Source organism: Motacilla alba, chromosome 3 (genome assembly GCF_015832195.1).
Source record: "Motacilla alba alba isolate MOTALB_02 chromosome 3, Motacilla_alba_V1.0_pri, whole genome shotgun sequence".
Classification (NCBI taxonomy): Eukaryota; Metazoa; Chordata; class Aves; order Passeriformes; family Motacillidae; genus Motacilla; species Motacilla alba.
Genome location: NC_052018.1, coordinates 23,135,713 through 23,157,564, shown reverse-complemented (window position 1 = coordinate 23,157,564; position 21,852 = coordinate 23,135,713). Strand labels below are relative to the sequence as shown.

At 42.3% G+C, this 21,852-nt stretch overlaps 2 protein-coding genes across 4 annotated transcripts in view; one reads left to right on the top strand and one right to left on the bottom strand.

Moving 5' to 3' along the window:
- Positions 1 to 8,057: 8,057 nt before the first annotated feature.
- CSMD1 (CUB and Sushi multiple domains 1) overlaps positions 8,058 to 21,852 on the top strand; it is a 1,065,169-nt gene continuing 1,051,374 nt past the window's right edge. For both annotated transcript variants that reach the window (XM_038133051.1, XM_038133050.1), the window contains exon 1: positions 8,058 to 8,505. In XM_038133051.1, coding sequence (XP_037988979.1) covers positions 8,439 to 8,505 — 67 coding nt within the window. In that variant the 5' untranslated portion in view covers positions 8,058 to 8,438. The remainder of the gene's footprint in view (positions 8,506 to 21,852) is intronic.
- LOC119699472 (translation initiation factor IF-2-like) lies at positions 8,512 to 14,660 on the bottom strand. 2 transcript variants are annotated; one of them, XM_038133052.1, is made up of 2 exons: positions 9,752 to 14,660; positions 8,512 to 9,719 (listed from the first exon to the last, which is right to left on the bottom strand). In XM_038133052.1, exons 1-2 carry the CDS (start codon positions 10,291 to 10,293, stop codon positions 9,488 to 9,490), a joined length of 774 nt encoding a protein of 257 aa, XP_037988980.1. In that variant the 5' UTR covers positions 10,294 to 14,660; the 3' UTR covers positions 8,512 to 9,487. The 2 variants fall into 2 exon arrangements, with proteins under 2 accessions (XP_037988980.1, XP_037988981.1); XM_038133053.1 differs by having other exon boundaries at positions 8,512 to 9,726; positions 9,759 to 14,660.

Sequence of the window (21,852 nt, the reverse complement as noted above, 5' to 3'; positions counted from 1 at the left end):
AAACAGAGACATAGAGACTTTATACAGGAAAAGGGAAAGGTGAATCTGAGAAGCAGATTATTTCCATGGTGAGTTCTGATCTTAGTGCGCAGAAGTCCCACAGACAGACAAGGTTACTGATGTTCTCAAGAATAAAAGCCCCTCTTGTGCATCTTTTTTAGACAAAGAGAAACTCTAAATTAGGAGTTAGGAAAGGAAAGGCAATGACAACTTAGGAAATAGATGAACTGTAAAGGACTAAGTAGGGAGGATAGATCATCACTGCTCAGAACTCGCTGTTTTAGAACAGCTGGCTAAAATTCTGTTTAAGAAGGGAATGAGATGACAAAGAACAAAAAATTAATTCAGTAAAAAGACTAGATGTCTCTTAGTTTCATGCATGAAGAGTAGAACTTGGTTCTGCCTTCTTTCCAAATGAAAAAAAATCATGACTGATTAAAGCAAGCAGGAAGATACTTAATCTCATTATTTATGAATATCATTATGTGTCTCTTCAGAAGGGCATTTTGCCAGCTTTACTTAAGCTGCAGTTAGGCTCTTTCTCAGAACCCCATCTTTGGATGGTATTAGCAAAGCCAATCACTGTCCAGTGTTAGGCCATCCAATATTTGGGAAGAAAATTGAGGTTATGCTGAGGGGTCAATGCTACCAATGTTTGCTTTTCAAAGACTTAGATGGTCCCCATCTAGCTTGGTCAATATGTAAGTAGAGAAATGAGAGTACATGATCATTTCCTAATGACTCTATTCTGTTGATGGGCCTCTTAGATTTTTCCTATGAGGGCAGATATTATTGATAATGGGCTACAGCAGGAAGAGCACCTCACATTGTTCTTTTACAGGGGCAAAATTCCACCAGGTTATTCTTGTCCCATGCTTATACATAGCTACTGTGAGTAATGCTGCATTGTAACTGAAACTTCCATGCAATCAATACTTTGATTTTATAATTCCTTCCCACTCAGCCAAAATCCTAGATTTATTACTCATACAGGACACAATCCTGTCATCACTGAAGTCAGTGGAAAGACTGCCGTTTAGCTCAGGTTAGCAAAGTTTTGGTGGATAATTGCAGTAAGCATTCATGTGTACTCTGTTACTTTGCAGTAACAGTAAGGCTGTTTGCCTTTGAAAAAAAGGGGTCATTGCCCTCTTTCCCACCCCCCCCCCCCACTGAAAAGTTAGTATAGATAAACAGAGAAGAAATCATTTCAGTGTATCTGCATATGCACACCAATACAGCCACATCATGAGATTGAAGTAGGACTTAGAAGCAGATTAATACATAGAAGAAAAAACACTTAAGCAAAAAGTTTAGAGACATTTAAGTAATTTAAACCTGTCATTGTCACAAGGTTGCTTAAAACAGACTATCAAATTTTTTTTCAGTAAATACAGGGAGATAACTAGCTGTGAAATCCGACAAACACCTGAACAGACTGTCTCCCTCTGCAGGCTTGTACAGACCACTCACTGTAAGGAACTCCTACATCAGAAGATCCCTGAAGTGTGGATAAGTACAAATTAAGTGATTGAGGTACATAGGTGAAATTCACCTACTCTGTAAAAATATCTTGAGGTGTGGCACAAGATATTTCTGCAACATCTATTGGGAAAACAAATATGAATGTGGATTTCACAAGATTATTTGTATACCAGATGTTCTATTGGGACTGTCACGGTTACTACTTTCCTTAGCACATCCAGTGAACTCACAATCAGAAGTCAGGAAACTGCAGCAGCATCTCCCTGATAAAAAAATCACAGAAATCCTCTCAGGACCCTTCTCTTATGAGAAGTGTACCCAAAAGTTAAGTTAGCATAAGCCATACAAACTCATTTCTTGGAACATCTGCCAAAGTGAATGTATCTCTAGAGATTAAGTCACTTCAGTCAAGGACTCTTTGAGTCTAAGTGTAATTTGTTGATAGTGATTATTTTTAAAGCACTGATGATTGTGCACCTGTTTATATGTGCATTCTCCTCTCATGCCTGTTAACACTCCTTGTGAAGACCCTGCTGTTAAAATGTAAGCCAAACATTCAATGTCAAGATAGAAGGACTGATTCTATCTTTGAAATCTCTTTCATCTGGCAACCTGGCAGAATTTAAGTTCAACCAAGCAGTCTCAAGGTATGATGAAAAAAGAGATGCAAGACACTTGACTAAGTGCTCTTGCTGACATGTTTGGTTTTTTATCTCGATATATTTTGTTCTCTATTTATGAAGCTTCCACTACCACAATAGTGGCCTAAACCCCAGATAGGAGCAGTATCTAATAAGGAATAAAAACCTCAAGTACCCTAGCCAGAAGAGATGCTTATAACAATTTTAAACACCTTCATAAGATTACCCTTGCTTTAGATTTATACTTCTTTATTTCCTCCTTAAACCATTAACTCTTTACTTATTTTTTTCTTCTGTCTTTGCCTCATTTGACTTCTTTAGCTGCTTCAATGCCTCCATTTTAGCCAGCCATCTGACTTCTTTGATGATCAGTATCATAATTTCTCACCATTTTTCTCATGGCCTGTATCCTTGTTGTCCTCTTTTCTCTCTCCTGACAACTTACCCCTCTATTTATGGATTAGTCTTTGCCATGTTAGAAACAATGAATTTACCTACATTTCCTTCTATTTCATTTTCAGCTCCCAGCTATCAGCTTATTCTTTATGGAATTACTGTAACACTCTTAGGAATTGCTTTGAAACAATTTTTCTCTGATTTAATCTTGCCCTTCTTCAGGGCCCTATGAAACTATTACTTCTTCAATCTACCAAAACTAAAGTTTAGGAAGACACCAATTTTGTCCACTTAGACCTAACGGTGAACTCTTCTTAGAATAGTATATGTTCATATCTTCATCAATTCCCACTTCACCTGATTGCTAAGGTAGTATATTTGAGAACACACTTCTCATCCACTCCTCAAGTTACTGTGTGGGTTTTCTGTCCTTGTTTTCCTTCTCTCTTCTCTCTACACCTTGTTTCTCATCAGCAAATACAAATTTGACTACCATCTGTTTGCTAATGACTCATAGATATACTAGTCTACTCCAGACTAATCTCCGTATGTCCAAACTGAAATCTCAGCTTGCCTCTCTGACATCCTCATGTAGAAGTAGCCATCATCTCCAATGCATCATGAATCAAACAGCCTATCCTTTCCTATACACTAAACCTTTCTTTCTCAGCCAGTTAGCTCAAAATATGAGTCAAGGACATAACTTAAATCTTTCTCCTAACACACAAGAAGATCTTTAGTTTCTAGCAACTGGGTTGCAAGACTAAATGAGATGTAAGACCTAGCAAGAGGAAACCACACCAAGAAAGCTAGGTTGAAACATAATTCTTCCAAATGCTTAAACAAATGGTACAGAATAATCAAGTAAACAGCAATTCACTAGATGTTAAACCAAGCCCTTTCCTAATAAGTCAATGTGAGCTCATAATTGAGATGCTGCATAGCTGTACATCAGTCAGCACCATGGTCACTCAGGTAGAGAGCTCAAGGGAAGTAACTAGATTCAGTACACTTGGGTATAGAGCCCTCCTTACAGCTATGACCAAAGTCTCCTCACAACCAAACATCTATCCTCTCTCAACCAAAGCAGGATCCTTCCAGCTCTGACAAATGTAGTATTGCCCTTCCCATATCCAACAAGATTTTTTGCCAAAAAAGAGATTGTTTTCTGAGCTACTTATGGCCTCTCTTCTCTGCTTCTTCAATATTTCTCCCATTTGATAGAACTTACTGCTTTTAATTCCCAAAGCCTGCTGACACTGTCATATTTTACTCACTATCAAGATACTGACTTACTTGTCTTTCTAGACCATTATCCTAGCTACTGTTACCCACGTTATTAGCCTTGCATCATCATATGTTATGCATTGCAGGATCTTCTTATGCTTGACAAGAAAACAAATAATCGTTTTTCCTTGAATTACTACAACAAAGTTCCCTTTTCCCCTGTTAACCCTCCAAAGCTAAAATGTTTAAACCTCTGAGAAACAGCTCCTAAGTGGAATAATAATCTTGATGTTGTCTCCTACAGGCATCCTGAAGGCTACTACCTACACATTCCACCTTCCCTCAAAGGCAGAAATGTCTTTCAGAAGTCTCATCTTCCTAACATCAATTATTAATGTCACCTTAAGGACAGATGGGATCAGGGTAGGTCCTCTGAAAAGAAAGTGTGTTAGAGCCTGCCTCTGAGGAGCTAAGTAGTGCTTGACAGTACTTTAAAACAGGCAACTGACATTTTCCCAATGTAACACTTTTTCCAGCTGTTCCCCCTAAACTAAGCATTCCACAGGGGAGTACAATATAGCAGAGCAGGAGCAGGCCACCCAGGGGCCCTCTTGAACAAAGCTATCATGATATCCTCTTTGCTGACCAATACTCCCTTGAAGTATCCTGCCTGACAGCCTGTAACCACTTTTTCCCTGTTTTCTCCTTTCCCCATCTTATTAGGCTATTGATACTTACATTTATTGGCCTCTGCTGGTAGTATATAAAACAATGATGTGGTTGTAGCTGATATTGCAGATGTCATCATTATTGTTAGTCTAACAAGAGATTCTAGTTTCAACACAATATTACCACAAAGAGAAAGCAGAGTCCAATCTAAGCCCAAGAAACAAATTTTTTGACTGTAGACAGACTGTGGGTGGCATGGCCTCCTTTTTATTCTTTATGGTATAACAAATTTGGGTTAGGAACATATGTACATGTAAATATTTTTTTTATTGTTCCAGCCTAGAAGACTGTTATGACTAAAGAAGTCATTAAATGTTTCAAGTCTGAAAACAGAGTTCTTGAAAAGAGAATGTGCTAAGTGAGAGTATTTGGAACTCTGGTCTCTGTTTTTGCTCACAACCAAAGAGCTTATGTGACAAAAAACCATTTGGATGACGTTGCTCATGGAAAACACTGTTCTACTTTCCGACTTCCTCACACTAAACTTGTTTTGAAGATGATCTTATAAATTTTTTCCCCAGCACAATATTTTGAATTTTTGAGCTTTCACATTTTGAACTTCACAATAATCTTCTGGCAGAAAGAAGACTTCTGTGACCAGTACAGATTGTGGCTATGCGTTTCTACAAACAACCCTTTTTAATAGGTATGTGGTATATTTTCAGATATGTTCTGAATCAGTAGTTTTTCTTGGATAGGTGCAAATATTCTTGCACCTTACAGAAACATGTTTCTTCCTCCCATAAAATGACAACATGGAAATATGGATTCAATATTATTAACATAGCAAGCTGAAAAAAAATAATACAAAAGAGGAAATCTAACCTTTCAGTTCTTGGTTTCATACGACACACAGGATGAAAAGGACAAGCTCTCAAGTGAAAATAAATCCTTGTCAAGCTACTTTTAAATCACCCTGATTAGTACAAATAGTCTTGACATATACACTCCCCACACCGTCTATAGGGAATAGAAAGAAATATTGCCTCTGTTCAAACTCATAAATTTGTGGATTTTATGGTAGTACATTAGGTCCTTAATATACAACAGAGAGATTACAGTCATTAGGTTAGATCATATTCTGTAATTACCATGTTTAGGTACTGCACTTTCACACTAAACCCAAGCCAGGCTGGTGGAGACTCCTCCTGGAATGCCATGCTTCAGTTCCAGAGTCATCTTCTGGCTTTCTTGGCTTTGGGAAAAAAAAAAATATGCTGCACAAAGTTTTTAAAATTCACTGTGACAGCTCCCTGAGTCTGTTGAGAGGATGAAATCTTCTTGGGGTGGGGGTCTGTGCTATCTTGTTTAGCTCAGGCTAATGGTAATATGCTAAAGGCTGACAACATTTATGCATTACGGTTTACTGTCACAGGATGTAAGAAAGGAGAGAGAGCATCTTTTGCAGTCATACTGATCACGGTGCTTGGTTATTTTACCTTATCTAGGTCCCATGAAGGGAAGAAACTGACACTTGTATAGCTCAAAAGAGAATAAATTGGGTCCCAAAATCTCAATGAGGCCCCAAAAATCCTCAGAAGAACCGAAGGCCTTGGATACAGTAAATCTATGCTGTGTGAGTCAAGACCAAGAAGGCACATACTATATCATACTGGAGCCTTGGCAGAATCTGCCATGAGTAAGATTAAACAGCAACTTCTCAAGAGTGCTTACTGAAACAACACAGCAAGAAATGATACCATCATTACCGCTTTCAACTATATATAGTTAGATATGGCAGTTATAAATGGTGTTTATTTATGATTTTTCAATTATCCCAACTTAATAGATAATACACCAAAACAAAACAAAAAATTGGTGGGCCAGGTGAAATGCAAACAATTGCTCATTTCAGAAATCTGAGCCTCAGAATACTGGATGCCAGAAAGTAAGTCTCAGCTTAAGTTTAGTGCCCATTTCCATCTTTCTTACAACCTTTAGCAAACTCTCCCCAGTCCTCTGACAAGGATAAGTGGAGGAGCTGAGCAGCTCTGACCGGGGAATTCTGCACAGTAGCTTGGCTACATGATGTCTGGTACTAACAAGTATTAGGACCATTTTACTTTCACGAAAGGAAAAATTGACCCCAGAGGTGTTCTTAAAATATAGATAAATGCTAACTAAAACCAGATCCCTTTTGTGGACGTGTTTGGAGGGCAATGGGTTTGGGAGCTGTCGGGGAAGGCAGTGAAGGGGCTGCAGGCCTGGCCCGGCAGGGAGGGAGCGCTTGCCACGAGATGGCAGCAATGCCACGTCTGGCTCGGCATCCTGCCTGGCTCTGCTTTTATAATTTTTTTTTTTTGAGTGAGAGCCACAACGTTTTTACATAAATACAAGCTTATTACAAAGTCAGCCTACCTCGTTCAGTGCCCATTCACCACCTTCATGCAACTTACAAGAGAAAATAACTTTGTATATTTCCCTATGAAAGAAAACTCGTCGTAAGTGAATAATTACAACCTTGAAACTACCTTTCCAAAAGGGCTTGTGTTTCTGTCTTTCCATCCTATGAGCCTTTGTCTTTTAATTATGGATATAGGTAAGCATTAATTATGGAGTCAGGCCCAGCGTGCAGTGATGGTGACAATTCATACAGGATTGAAAGTCGGAGTTGGGCATGTTTTTGCCACCCGTTTGAAGGTAGGCCTGGCACAGAAACCCTTGCTGGGATCGTGGAGCATAGGGACTTGTGCCATGACAACCTTGGGTCACCATTTCCTTTCTCTCGGGCTCAAGGAACCAACCCTGCCTGCTCCAGGCCGGTGGTGGGGAAGCCTCTGGTGCATACTGCTATGTCATATTTTGATTGGTTTTTCTTTACTTTTGGAAAGGATTGTTAATGGCAAAAATTCTTCTTGGCAACAAGAACTCTCGAGAATGGCAACATAAAGCAGTGTTCTGTAAGGAGATATTGGCTTGTCTCCTTCCTCTCAGGAACAACAGCTTGTTCTGATGAACAACTTAAAAGGAACGAGCAGGGCACATTTTGGACCTGATAGCCTTCCCCTTTCAAGAGCGGGAACTAAAGCAGGGGGTAATTTCACCTAGGACGAGGGACCCCAGCACCCGCACCTCTCGCACCCCGCATGGGGCTGGAGGAGACGAACCGCAGGCAGAGCTGGGGGACAGGACACCGGGGAATCGCAGCAGAAGCCTCCTGGGCAGGTGTAGCCCTGCAGCCACTACCCTTCTCCGCGCCGGGGGACACCGGGCCCGGGGAAAGCCATCGCTCCCCTGGGGCCTTTCGGCGGCCGGCAGCAGCCGCCCGGGGCCGCGGCCGGGGCGGGGGGCGAGGCCGTGCGGGGCCGTCCGGCGGCGCGGAGAGGCTGCGGCGAGCGCCGGCTGCACAGCGCCGGCCCCTTCCCCTCTCCGTGGGAAGTGATGGTTGAGTCCGGCGGCGGCGGCTTCTCCTGTGGCTGGCAGCCGCTCCGCTGCGCTGCCTGCGCTACTCTCGCCGCGATCCCTCCCTCCCTCTTCTCTCCTTCTCCTCCTCCTCCTCCTCCTCCTCCCTCTCCTCCTCCTCTTCCTCGCACTCTCCGCATCCCTCTCCTGCCGACGCCGCCGCTGCCCGGCTCTCCCCGCCGGCGGCCGTGCATGCCTCGCCGCCCGCGGCCCCGGGCGTGCCTCCCCTCCCTCCCTCGGTGCCCTCCCTCCCCTGGGCGGGCGGCGGGCCGGCGGCGCCGGGGCTCCGCGGGCGCTGAGCGGCGCAGCCCCGCCGCGGCGCGGGACTGATGCTGTCTGCGAGCAGAGCGGAGCGAGCCGCCCGCGCAGTCCTGCAGGAGGCGCCGGGCGCTGCGCGGCGCTCGGGACCCGGACCGCTCCTCTCCGCCTCTCCTCGCCCTGTGGTGGTTATTTGGCGCTGTCCTTAGCCCCGCTGCCGCTCCGAGGACACGGTCGCAGCCGAGAAGAGCCGCCGGGGTTTTGTGTGAGAGTGTGTGTGTGTGTGGAATAACTGCAGACATGACTGCGTGGAGGAAATTCAAGTCTCTGCTGGTTCTCTGCGCGGGGCTCCTCACTGCAGCTCAGGGTAAGATTCGGGTTTCTTGCATTGCATTCGTGTAGGCTGTGGTTACGGCACTCATAACCCCTCAGCTAAATCTCTGCCGCTCGGTTGAGCTCTCTCCCTCGCTTCGTTTCTGCGCCGGCAAACAGCAGGCTCCTCGAGCCCGGTCTCCCGTCTCCCTGCCTCCCACCTCCCGCCGGTGTTCCCCAAGGGTTCTGCTCTCGGCCGGTCACTTCCCCCGGGAGAAACCAGCCCCCTGGAGTTGGGGAGCAGCCGCTGCGACGCCGCGAGCGGAACCGTGCGCATCCAGCCGCCTGGGCAGCGCCGGAGTTTGGGAACACTTCGCTCTCCGCGCACGCACGAACGGCACTCGCTGCCGTGTGAGGGACAATCCCCGGGCTGGCAAGTTTGGATCTCCCCTCCTCCCGCCTTCCCGGCTTTTGCCGTGCTCGAGGGGGAGCGCGGAGTGGGTGGTCGCGGAGAGCCGCCTCCGCCTGCTTTCAGCCGGCTCCGCTCCCCGCAAGTTGCGCGGAGGCGGGGATGCGGCGCCGGGGACACCTCCGCCAGCTGCCTGCCCGTGCCTGAGGGAAGAGGACTCCTCTCTGCTGGGTGTGCGGTGGAGAGAGTCTCCCAACCTCAGCTGGGTTTCTCCTTAAAATCAATGGGGGAGGGTGGAGAAACGAGGGGGTGACGGTGGAGAATTTGGTTACACAACTTCAGTGCTGGCCTCAGCCCCATTACTTGCCTCATCGCTGGAGACAACAACTTCCCCATTATTCACTTCGCCTCTCATTAGCCCTGCGCTTTTTCATGCTGGGAGAGATGCGAGTCTGTGTGTGTGTGAGAGAGAGAGGGAGGGAGCGAGGCAGCTCGCAGCTGAGCACCTGTCCCCGATACAGCCTCTGTCATCTCCCACCTCGCTCCCGGTTGTTCTGCCTGCCTCCGGGATGACGGTTCCCCTTGCGGTTTGTACTGTCTGAGTCTCCCTTAACCCTTCCAAGGCCCTTTACATCCTTCCCACCATTTTATTTTCCTCGCTGCTCTTTTCGTTGCGGGGGCGGCTGAAGAGGTGGGGGAGCAGGGCTACCGCGGCCCCCGGGTGGCGGGCGAGGCTGGAGCCTTCCCCGTCCTGCGGGTGCCCACGGCCGGGTTTCCTCGCCCGCCTGGGTAGCACGGCAGGGTGCCTTCCCTCCGATTGCCTCCCGCCGTGATCTGCAGGAAGAGGCGGTAGAAGGCCAGCCCGGATCGCCGGGAACCGGGCAGGAGCGTTGCCCGGACCGCCGGGAACCGGGCAGGAGCCTTGCCCGGTCCGGAGGAGCGGCTGCGGCTCCACACCAGCCGGAGAGCATCCCTCCTCTGCCCGGATCCTGCCGCTGCCGCGGTCCACCGGGCAACGCCACCCGGCTGCCTCTGTGGGAAGGGAGCGGGGCGAGAAAGGCGCACGGCTTTCTTGGGCTGTGAATCCGCGGCTCCTGGAGATGGGGCTGTGCCCGGCAGCACACGCAGCCCGGGGCGGGCGGGGGCTTCTCGGCGTGGCCGCCCTACCCAAAGTTCCAGCATCCCCACCCCCACGGCCCCAGGTGCCTCCTTCCCCCGCTCCCCGCCCGCGCGGGGCTGGGCGGCCGCTCCCAGCCCGGGCACGTGCCCCGGCGCTGCCCCGGCGCTGCCCCGGGCACGGCCCGGCCGGGCGGGAGCTCCGCGTCGCGGGCGGAGCCGCTCCGACAGCCGCGCTCCGGGCCCGGACCGCGGGACGAGGGGCAGCTGATGCCGCGGCCACGCCGCTGCCGGGGCGGGCCGACACCCGCGACTCATTTGTTAAATACACTGTAGCCGGTTATGTCGTTTGACATTTAAGTGTTTTCTTTTCATGGCTGACAGCACATACGAAAAGCTGGAGGCTGGATCATGGTTATTCAGCGACGATCCGACGTGTTTTGCTTACATACAAAGGCTTTGCCAGAAACGTTTGGGCACTGCCTCTGATGCTGCTCTGCAGAATGTAATTATACCTGCTTAATGTGAAGCAGCAACACACCCACTTAAAGGCTAAAGACTGACTTAATATTGAAGTCAAACAACAGGTTGAAGGGGAGCCATCGGGGACAGTTGACATAATTCCTTCCCGTTTACCTTCCCAGGCAATTGAGCACAGGTATCTATATTTAGTCAAATGTAATCCTGAGGCTGAAATTACGTTAATGCTTCAGAGAGTGAAAGAAACTCCTTCCTTAGTAACATAAAGACCCAGGGTTTCAGGAGCACACAAAATAATTTTAATTATTAGATTCTCAGAACTCAGTTTTACCAGCCCCTTGCTATCAAATAATTTGGTCACTGTAAAAGGAAATCACTCAGGTTGTGCTTGGTTTGGGGATTTTATAAGCAAAAAAAAAAGAAACAAGTGCTGAATTTCTGGAGGTGTTGCCACAGGCGTTCCCATATCTCCCAGTAAAATGACAGGTGGGTTGCTTTCCACAGTGTTCCTCGTTATGAAATGAAATAGAAACCCTTTGTTGCTGTGGAATTTTCTGTAACTTTTTTAAGGAACAAGGAAGGATGAAAATGAACATTCATCATCGTTCACTGTGGTAGACTTGAGGTGCAGTTCTACACTTTTTTTTGACTGATTTAATCTGATTGATGGACCTGAGTGTTTTGCAAAACATTTGGGGAATCCTTCCCTGTTCATTGTGCTTTAAACATCAAGGAAAATTAGTATGGATTTATTTAAAGGAACCGCTTTCCCAGAAGCTATCCTATCATAGCAATTATGCTTCAACAAGACAGACGGCACGGTGCTCAGCTATGCATGTTAAGATGGGCTTGTTTATAGAGCCATTTGCTGATTCTGATACGTTTTATTGTAACAAAAGCAAACATAAAGAACCCTATTGATTTTCTTGAAAGAAACAAACACATCAGGATAATTTCTGTAAAAATTCATGCTGGTATAGAACAAATAATACATTTAGACTCAATTCAGACTAAAATTCAAGAAAAAAAAGAGTAAAAGACATTTCTGCTGTGACACAAGGTCTGTGGACAACCTATATTCATATGAGCATATATTCAGTAGAAATGCATACTGATTAATACCTAGAATTGTTCCAGTACATGTTTTCAAGGTAATTTCCTGGACGTGTTTAGATAACCAAATACAGCACCTTCATTGCCACCTAATCGCCTCAAACTAAATGTACATAAGTAGGCTTATGCACAGAGGTATCATTCAGATTAATGGAAATAACAAAGGTAAAACATTTCTGTTCTTAAATTAGATACAGACAGTAAAAAGACTCTCACATCTACAGCTCAGGATTTTGTTTTAAAAAAATAAATAAATAAACCTCAAAACATTTTATGTACCTTATGTTTGCTGCTATCACTTTGTCATAATAATTGCTATAACTACATCACACAAAGTTACCACTCTGTTTAAGGCCTACTCCTGTTGGACTGAGAGTGTTTGTCTCTTTTAAAGTCTTTTTTTTTTCCTCCAAAGTAGTGATTTTCAAACTGTGAGGCTGGTCTCTCTAGAGAGGCTCCATTCTCTTCCAGAGAAGACTAAAGCAGTTCTGGGGAAAATGAGCTGAAAAAAGGGAGTTTTTAAAAGAACATCAGTGCAAGGTATTGAACACCCAGCTGTAAAACCAAGTATTTGATGGATCCATTCTCCATCCCCCAGCTCAATGAGGAATTTGCCATAGAAAGTCATAGTGGAGAATATCCAGCTCTGACCATGTAATATTTTAAAGTAAAAATGCATTTACTTTTTGGTAAGATCTCTATCTGCACTATTTTTTGCATTGAGGTATGTATATGATGCCCTTAACTATGTGTAGGATTAGGAAACTTGGTCAACTTGAATGTAATGTAGTGGAGAGCATATCAATGCCACAAAGATTCCCCAAACACTAATTTTAGACTCTTGAACCCATAGTAGAAATTTGAATTCCCACTGTCAACCAGTAAAGATTTTTCAGTTTCTCTGGTGTGTGTGTGTGTGTGTGGAATAGGATACTGGTGTGAGGAGCTGAAGATGGTTTACAGACACATGAAGACATAAGCACAAATGGAACTTCAGGATGTATTGAAATCTGTGAGGCCACTTCAGCACCATCTCTGATTTGTATAGATAATCATTCTTCAAATTGTCTATACTGTAAATCTTTCTATTTTACTGACTCTCACTCTCATGTCCCTTTATACAGACATGTATGATTTTGACAGACTGGGTTTTTTTTTGTTTGGGAAGGGCAGTTTTCATTTTTCCCCCTGCAAACTGCTTTTCCTATATAAACATTTAATCTTGTTTTTACTCATGGCATGGTATTAGTGTTACATATGTATTGATATCAGTAAGTTTTTAAAAAGACATCTATGGCACTTATGCCTCCACAGCATTTACAGTAGTAAAAACTCTTGTCCAAACAAATTAGGAACAATCTGAAACTGTAAATATTTTCAGTTATGCATTCAAGATTTACCATGCTCTATAGAAAGGCTGAAAAGCCTCAGGGACCTCTGTTTTCAACTTTTTCAAGATGTAATCCGTACCCCATCATGTTAAACTCCTTCTTGTAACCTTTCCTTGGAGAAGTCACTGCTTGATAGTGTCACAGTATAAAACCTCCAGTGGACTTAAAGATAAAATGTAATTTCATCACGCTCTAATCTGTATTGAACCATGGTGTTTCTCTTTGGCCATGATGACATTATTCTGCTGGCAAACAGCTTTCTGTGCGAGCACACACTGCAGCGCAGTGCCGGGCTGCCTGCAGCCGGCAGGGGAGGCAGTGTGGGAAGGGGAGTTGCTGGTTTAACTGTACAATCCACTGAAGCAGTAGCATAAGTGGGAGATCTGATCTCTAATAATACTCCAGTGTACAACTGGATTCAAGTCAGGGTCACAGAATAAGAATCTGGCCCCTAGTTCTCCATATGGCTGCAAAATTAGCCATATTTGACTGAGATAAATTGGATGTTCTTCCAATTTTTGCAGTGAGCAAAGAATAAGAATCATATGGAAATTCTCCTAACGTGTATGAATCACTTTCTTTTACTTAGAAGTTTTACTTTTCCACATCAGCTGTAATTTCCCTTAAACCATTTTTTATCAACCACAAACTTTTGAAATAGGGGAAAAATGGCATTAATGCCTGAGGAAAGCTGTGAGATATTTCTTTGTCCTGACACATCTTTGTTCTGGCTGGATGAAAGACTTCACTCCACTATATGACATTTCCATTGCATTTAAGAAAATCTACACTGTATTTGTTATAAGCATTTCTCAGAGGAATTACTACTTACACAAATAACTTGGATTATTGTTAGTGTTATATTGACACCCAAAGGCAACATATATCTGTCGTCTGCATTTAGTAACTGAATGGTGAATACAGGCATGCATGTGCTCTTTCAAGAGTAATGCATCTTATTTTTAACAACAACTCTTACTTTCTCAGAGACAAGAACTTTTTCTGCATTTCTTTCTCATATGAAAAAAAAAAAAAAAAGAAAAGAAAGTGATGGAAGTTTCTTGCCATTTTTACCTGGAGGGCAGTTTCATTTGAAGGACAAAGCAAGATTCAATCACTCTTACATTGCTGATGATTAACCAGAACTCTTGATTAATCAGAATATCATCAATGATCTGCTTTTAGCAAAAAAAAAAAAAAGAAAAAAATCAGAAATTTAGCAATTATAATAATGCTTTAATTTCCATCATAAAAATTAATCACAGTGTCTTACAGCTTTTTAATTATTTAATTATGCATTTTAATGATACATTCATACACATTCTGAAATAATGATTTGACTTCTTTCAAGTAAATTCCTTGTCTCATCCCTGTCCAGTAAAAGGTAACTTCAGGCAGTTCTGAGAGCCCAATTCTGCTGCATTGGAAACTGAAATTTGTATTGATTTTCTAAATAGCTCAATTGGCTACTTTTGAACAGATTGCTACTTCAAATAATCCAGACAAAGTAGATATTGCAGCTGAAGAGTGGAGTTAGACCCTCTTTAATACAAGCTCTTGTGGAGAACTTCTGACAATGTTTGCACTCATGAATGACTTTAAAAAAGGAAAACTAGGTGAATCACAGCAACAAACCTTGATAATATTAATATATTTATTTATATGTGGAAGCAATTTTTTTAAAACAGTCTCTCTGGTATCTCTGAGACACATGATCATTTTTTTTCTCCGTTTTTTTCCTTTAAAGACATTGAGAACAATGTCTAGAGAATCCTAGTATCATTTTAGTCTCTGGATGTTTAATACCTGTCTTTCAGTATCATGTGGATACTGAAGTACAGAATCATGTTCTGTATTGATGTCTCTGTTGTCCAGTGGCTTTCCAAAAGAAACATTTGAGCACTGCAGCTGGCACAGACCTGAATAAATAACAATGAGTAAAACTTTTCATGCAGTGTTTATTTTGCATATTTGCGTGAAATATGGTCAGCATTTAAAAATTACATTTTTCAGTACTTGCTTTGTGCCTTGTGTTCAATTGCAAGGCAATCTTTTGGTGTTTTTAATGCAATTTTACCAAACATAAAATTCTTCTTATTTTTTCATTTCTTCTTTCTTGTCTAATAGTTTTCCTTGCTTTCTTTTTATTTTTCTTTTTCTTTTTCTTTTTCTTTTTCTTTTTCTTTTTCTTGTTTTCTTTTTTTTTTTTTTTTTTTTTTTTTTTTTTGCTAGAGAATAATTTCTAAACGTATGTTTGAGGTTTTTATAAAATGATCTTATAATTCTGATGTTTGCAGCAAACCTTTGACATTTGTCACAGAGTAAATCTGGGTCTAGGGATATTTTTTTTCCTCTCAACCCTATGAGTAGCAGATCAAATATAGCCATGATACAATATTGCATAAATCAGTGTTTGAGTCCTTTGACCTGCATTACTTGCCTTATTATGTTCACACATAAACTCCAAAAGAACACAGATATTCAAACTTTTATTTACCTACACTGGTGCTGAAACACAAGCAATTTACAGTGCACTGGGAACAAAAGTGCAGCCAGCCTTGCCCTGTACTTGAAAGTTGGGGTCAAAGGTGGGCCTAAACACATTGGGGACCACAACGAGGTTGTTTTCTTTTTAAAATACTGGCCCAGCTGTAGCTTGGATTTAAAGTGTCCTCACTGTGCTTGCAATGCTGGCTGCTGAAATGGATGGGTTAGCTTGGCTTGCTTTGCAGAGTATATCCAGAACACAGAGCTGAGATCTTAGGCTTGGCTTTGGGCATTGTGCTTGAGCTTGCCTTGTAAGAGTGCCTTGTGGCTCAGCCTCAAGTCACAGTGCACACAACACACACCATGGAAGTCAGAACCCACAGCCCGAGTACTGTGGGTACTGCTGCTGTACAACACAGCTGGAGCTGCAAGGAACAGGGAGGTCACTTTGTCAAGAAGCAGCTGATGTTAGGAAACAAGTGTCTACGTATTGCAGGAATATACATGAGCTTACAGAACCTGCCTTGCCCTGAACCTAGCAAAAAAAAAAAAAAATGCAGGTAACTGTGAGGGCAAGAAAAAAAAGGAAAGAAAGAATGATGTTTACACAACAGTGAAATGTTTGAAAAAGCCACTTTAATAAAATAAAAAAATGGGCAAAATTTAACTTATATTTAGACTAATTTTGCATGCTTCTGGCTGTGAAACAAATGGTCATGACAAATCACACTGTTCCCACTAATGTTTGTGGGATATCAATGCAGAAGCTGACTACATTCAAGTGACTAAGTGCACTATTTTAGCTTTGCCCCAGCAGTCAGATCTCTATTGGTATCCTGCTGATGTTTCTTATGATTGTGTCATACCAAGTAGTTTTTGAGGGAGAGGGGGAAACATCTTATAATTCACTTTCAGAACCTCAGTTCAATCAAACAACTGCTAATATCACAGTCAGTGACCCTCTGCATTTGTAGATATCTCTTGAGAAATTAAATTGATTTTCTTTATCTTAGCACATAAATATCCTCAGCACACATTTTGACCCATTGTTTGCAGTGGTTCTTACACTGAAGAATGTAGTGTTAATAGATCTTACGAAGTCAACAGTGGCAGCAGGAGTAGCATTTTGATCATTAGCTGTACTCAATTATTTCTGTTTATCTTTCCTGCGAAATCTATTGTGAAATTTAATTAACATAAATGAAACTACAGAAATCTTCCATTTATTTTTTTTCCTGGTACATAATGTAGTTAACTTGAAAGTAGTTGTAGGGTGAAAAATAGCATTCTGCTATGCAAAAGTAGGTAAATTAGACATAGACACTGGTCATCAGTAGTTTGGTTTGCTTTATATCAGATTTTAACTAGTTAGGACCTGATCTAAAGGTTGGGGAACTCACAGAATTTAAAAAGTCTCATTAACTTAAAAGGCTTTTTATCTTGCCCTTGTTATAGCCACATATCACACAAACAACTTGCATTGAAATGAGGATGCTAGAAAAAATCTAACAACATTAAAGAAAATTCTAACTCTTTGTTATGAAATTGGCCACAGAAATGCTGTTTAGAATCATAGAATGGTTTGAGTTGGAAAGAACCTTAAAGATCACCTCATTCTAACTCCCCTGCCACGGGCAGGGACACCTTCCACTAGACCATGTTGCTTAAAACCCCATCCAACTTGGCTTTGAACACTTTTAGGGATGGAATATCCACAGCTTCTCTGGGCAACCTGTTGCAGTGCCTGATATTCCTCACAGTCAAGAATTTCATCACAATGTCTAATCGAAACCTAACGTCCTTCAGTTTGAAGCCTTTCCCCCTTGCCCTGTCACTACATGCTTTTGTGGAGAGTCCCTCACTGACTTGCTTGTAGGCCCTCTATAGGTATAGGAAGGTGTTCTAAGGTCTTCCTGGAGAGTTTTCTTTTTCACACTCAACAGCCCCAGCTCTCCCAGCCTGTCTCCATAGGAGAGATGCTCCAGCCCTCTAACCATCTTCATAGCCTTCTCTGGACTTGCTCCTACAGGTATGTTACTGTGTCAGGGGCCCAGAGCTGGACACAGTGCTCCAGGTGGGGTTTCATGAGAGGGCATAGACGGGCAGAAGCACCTCCCTCAACCTGCTGGTCCCATTTCTTTCAATGCAGCTCAGGACATATTTGGCTTTCTGGGCTGCAAGCGCACATTGCTGCGTCATTTGAACTTCTCATCCACCAACACCCACAAGTCCTTCTCCTCAGGGCTGCTCTCAATCAATTCTCTTTCCAGCCTGTTTTTCTGTTTGGGATTGCCTCAACTCCTGTGCAGGACCTTACAAATTAAATTTCATGAGGTTTGCACAGGCCCACCTCTCAAGCCTGTCCTGGTTGGATGTTGTCACTTCCCTCCAGCATGTAGTCTGTCCTGCAACTTGGTGTCGTTTGCTTAAAGATAAATGATGCCTCAAATTTTTTTGACCTATCTGAAATGTATCTCACTTCACTGGCTTTCGCTGGTTGTATAATTTATATGTTTGAGGAAAGATTAACCTTTAATTGCTTTCTTTAGCAACATTTAGTAAACAGGCTGATAGCATGGAGATGATCTATGCAAACAGCAAAGAAGGATTTCTTCAACCCATGTTGCCATGACAATTTAGATTTTTCTTGTCAACTCCTGAGAAGCTTCAAAGTAATTTCTTTAAAGCAATGAATCAGGGGATATTTTGGAAATTGAAGTTGCTCTCTTTTTAAATTTAGTATCATTTAACACAGTAAGGGGCCTGACTCAAAAGATTGTAATATCTACAAACAAGAACTATTGCAAAAAATATCACATCATGTAACTCTCTTTGTGGATCTCTGATAATTTACATTAGCAGTGAAGCTCACTTCGGATGCATTATCAAGTGACTTAGATTTTTTATTAACTATATGATAATAAATAGTTATCATAAAAATAAGAATGGATAATGAATAGTGGAGAGCCCAGCCTATAGCTGTCATTTTTATCCTCAGGACAGTGTTTTATCTTGCAGGTATTTTGAGGTAATTAGATTACAGAAGGATTAGAGAACAAAGATGGACTAAACTTTTTTTTTTTTATAGTTACAATTATAACATTAGTTCAATGAATGAGAAATAAAATCAAAAGGCTTTTGTCTGCATATTTAAATTGCTATCCCAGATAAGTCCCCTGTACAATGTTATTAGTAATCAAACTGAACTTCCCTCCTGTTATTTGTTTTAATTGAAATAGACTGTTTTGAAAAAGAACTAAAACTAGTCCAAACTAATTTAATTTAATTTAATTCCTAAGAAATAAATTACTGGCTTAATGAGGTATTTCTTAGGTTGCTGTTAGCACTGATGAAAACATGGTAAATGGAAAGAAGATAATGTGAAATGCTGTTTCTGCTGGGAAAATACATTTCTGTGTATAGAAGACAAGAAAAGAAGCTCAGTAATGGTTTTCTTTTTAAAATGTTCCTGGCAGATGATGGTCACTGTGTTGGTGTAGTTTGTTTACCGCTTTGCAATAGATTTGAGATGAGTCATATCACATTAGAAGGAAAATTGAGAAGTTGTTTTGTCAAAGTGAATTCTGTTTTCCTTTATTTGTCATATACACTCGAATTACTAGCTCTCTTTAAACAGAGACACCTAATTGATTTTTTTAAATGTTATTCTTGTTGCATCCATAAATCTGAGTTCCTCTTGTTATAAATGGTAAATGCAGATATATCCTTTCTATACATGGAATAAGGTGGATGAGCTGGAGTCTTCTGTCAGTTCACCTCATGCATCTCCTTTACACTATTTTATTTTCATGCTAGTTTGAACCACAGTGATTTCAACATCTACAAGCAAGGTTGTTTTTCTCAAGCCTTTCTATCTTCTTGCCTTCAGAATGGGAGATGACTGAATGAGGACTATAGGATGGATTCTCAAGATTTCTCTTTTATAGAGATTTTTATTTCCATCTTAATTCCCTATTGAATTTGTAAGTCCACTTTACTGGTAATGCATTTCAGTTTATCCACAGAGTTGGGAAAATTATACTTATCAGAATATTTGTTAAAGAAACAAAGGGATGGAGTGTGGATGGAGTACTTATGATACATAAGATGCTAGGCATTCAGAAAGAAAAGTAACCTTCCTTTTCAAAAATATTTGTTGGAAGAGAAGATCCATTTCTTGAATAATAGAACATGGGCATACTGAACAGTAAAGCATGTCTGAGCTCAAGTTTTAGCACTAAATTTAAGGATGCTGGGAAGAGGGCAGAAGGTACTGTTTGCAGTCAAGAGCCTAGATTGTTGTGCCAAATACCTGCAGTTACCACTGCCATAAGAGAAAACTGCAGATCTCAGCACTTCTGAACATAAAGAAATTTGTGCTGTACTTAACTATTACACTTGAGAGTCTTCAGAAACCGAACTCAATAGCATGCTGTAAAGGGAATGAATAGAAAATAATATTAAGCATTTACTACTGTTATCTCCTAGGCAGTATCTGAATTAAGCAAAGTTTCCAAACCTATCAGTGTTGTGTTGTTGTTTTAGGAAGAAGAATTCCTCAAGGGAAGTTGAAATTTTTCTCTAAAGCTGCTGGACTTATGTAATTTTGTGTATTAAAAAACAACAACCACAACAGAAAAAAACAACCAAACAAAAAAACCCTAAACAAATGAACAACCAACCTGGATCTGATGTAGCCTGGAACAAAACATTTGTGATTACAAAGCAAACAAAAATCAGAATTTGGAGTGAAGCTGACTCAAACATTACTGTCTATACTACATAATGGAGACTGTAGTCCATGGCCAGAACTAAAAACAATCACTTCCACTTCCACTTCTATTTCTTCTATGAGTATTCATCATTTTTACATTTATCCTCCATTGATGGTAACTAAGTTCAGTTCCTTGTGGGTCCATTTTTCTTTCTAAAAAGCAGGCTGCTTGTAAGTGATGGTCAGGCTCTAATGGAAGAAAAGTATCTACCCAGTTTTACCACTGTGGAATATGTACTAAACTTCTTTTGATATTGTGCATCACTCTGCAGACCATACTTGCAGAATGGATATATTTATATAAATATTTTGAATATGCTTTGTCACTGTATTGGTTTTTTCTGGCCAGGTTTTGGTAGTTGAGATGTGCCAGGGGTGGCTTCTGTGAGAAGTTTCTAGAAGCTTCTCCCAAAAGAGCCAATGCTAGCTGATTCCAAGAGGGACCCACTGCTGGCCAAAGCTGAGCCCACCAGCAACAGTGGTAGATCCTCTGAGAGGACAGAGTTAAGAAGAGAGAAATAACCCGTGCAATGGGAACTACAGCTGGGAGAGAGCATGAGAATGTGGGAGAGGAACAACTGCAGGCACCCAAATCACCAAAGAAGGAAGGTGAGGAAGTGCTCCAGGTGCCAGAGATTCCCCTGCACTATGTGGTGTAGACCATGGGGAAGCATCTGTGCCCCTGCAGCCCATGGAGGTACATGAGAGAGCATGGAGGAGTGGATAGATGCCTGAAGCAGGCTGTGACTCTGTTGGAAGCCCCCACTGGAGCAGGCTCCTGGAAGAATCTGTGGACCCAAGGAAAGAGTAGCACACACTGGAGCAGGTTTCCTGGCAGGACATTTGATCCCACAAGGGACCCACGCTGGAGCAGACTGCTCCTGCTGAAGAAGCGCAGCTCATGGGAAGGACTCATATTGGAGAAGTTTATGGAGGACTGTTGCCTGTGGGATGAATCACATGGTGGAGCTGGGGAAGAGTGTAAGTCCTCCTCCCGAGGAGGAAGGAACAGCAGAGACTCATCTCTGATGAACTGACTGTAATCCCATTCTCCCATTCCCTGTCCACCTGCATCATTAGGAAGAGGATGTAAAGAAAATATCAGGGTGAATTTGTGCCCTAAGAGAAGGGAGGGGTTGGAGGAAGGTATTTAAAGATTTGGGTTTATTTCTCATTATCTGATTTGATTTTTAATAAATTAAACTCTTTTCCCTGAATGGACTCTGTTTTGCCTATGACAGTAACTGGTGAGCGATCTCTGCATGTCCTTATCTTGATCCATGAACCTTTCATTACATTTTCTCTCTGGTGTCCAAATGAGGATGGGAGCAATAGAGCAGCTTTGGTGGGAACCCCCTTCCAGCCAGGGCCAACTTGGTGCAGTCACACAACACTGGTACTTGCAGGTACAGGTAAATCAGAAGCATTTATGCACTGTCTCAACAGCAGTTTGCGGCTCAGATCCACTCAGTTATGCTGCTGTTGTCTTAGGTTGTTGTCCAAAATGTGCACAAGAATCAGGTCCCCTGAGGGTAAAAACCCAATTAAAAAAAAGAAACTACTTTTTGATTCTAGAAGGATAATGCACTGCCCAATATAAAAAAATGAGTCGTTGTGGTGACAGACTGTGTC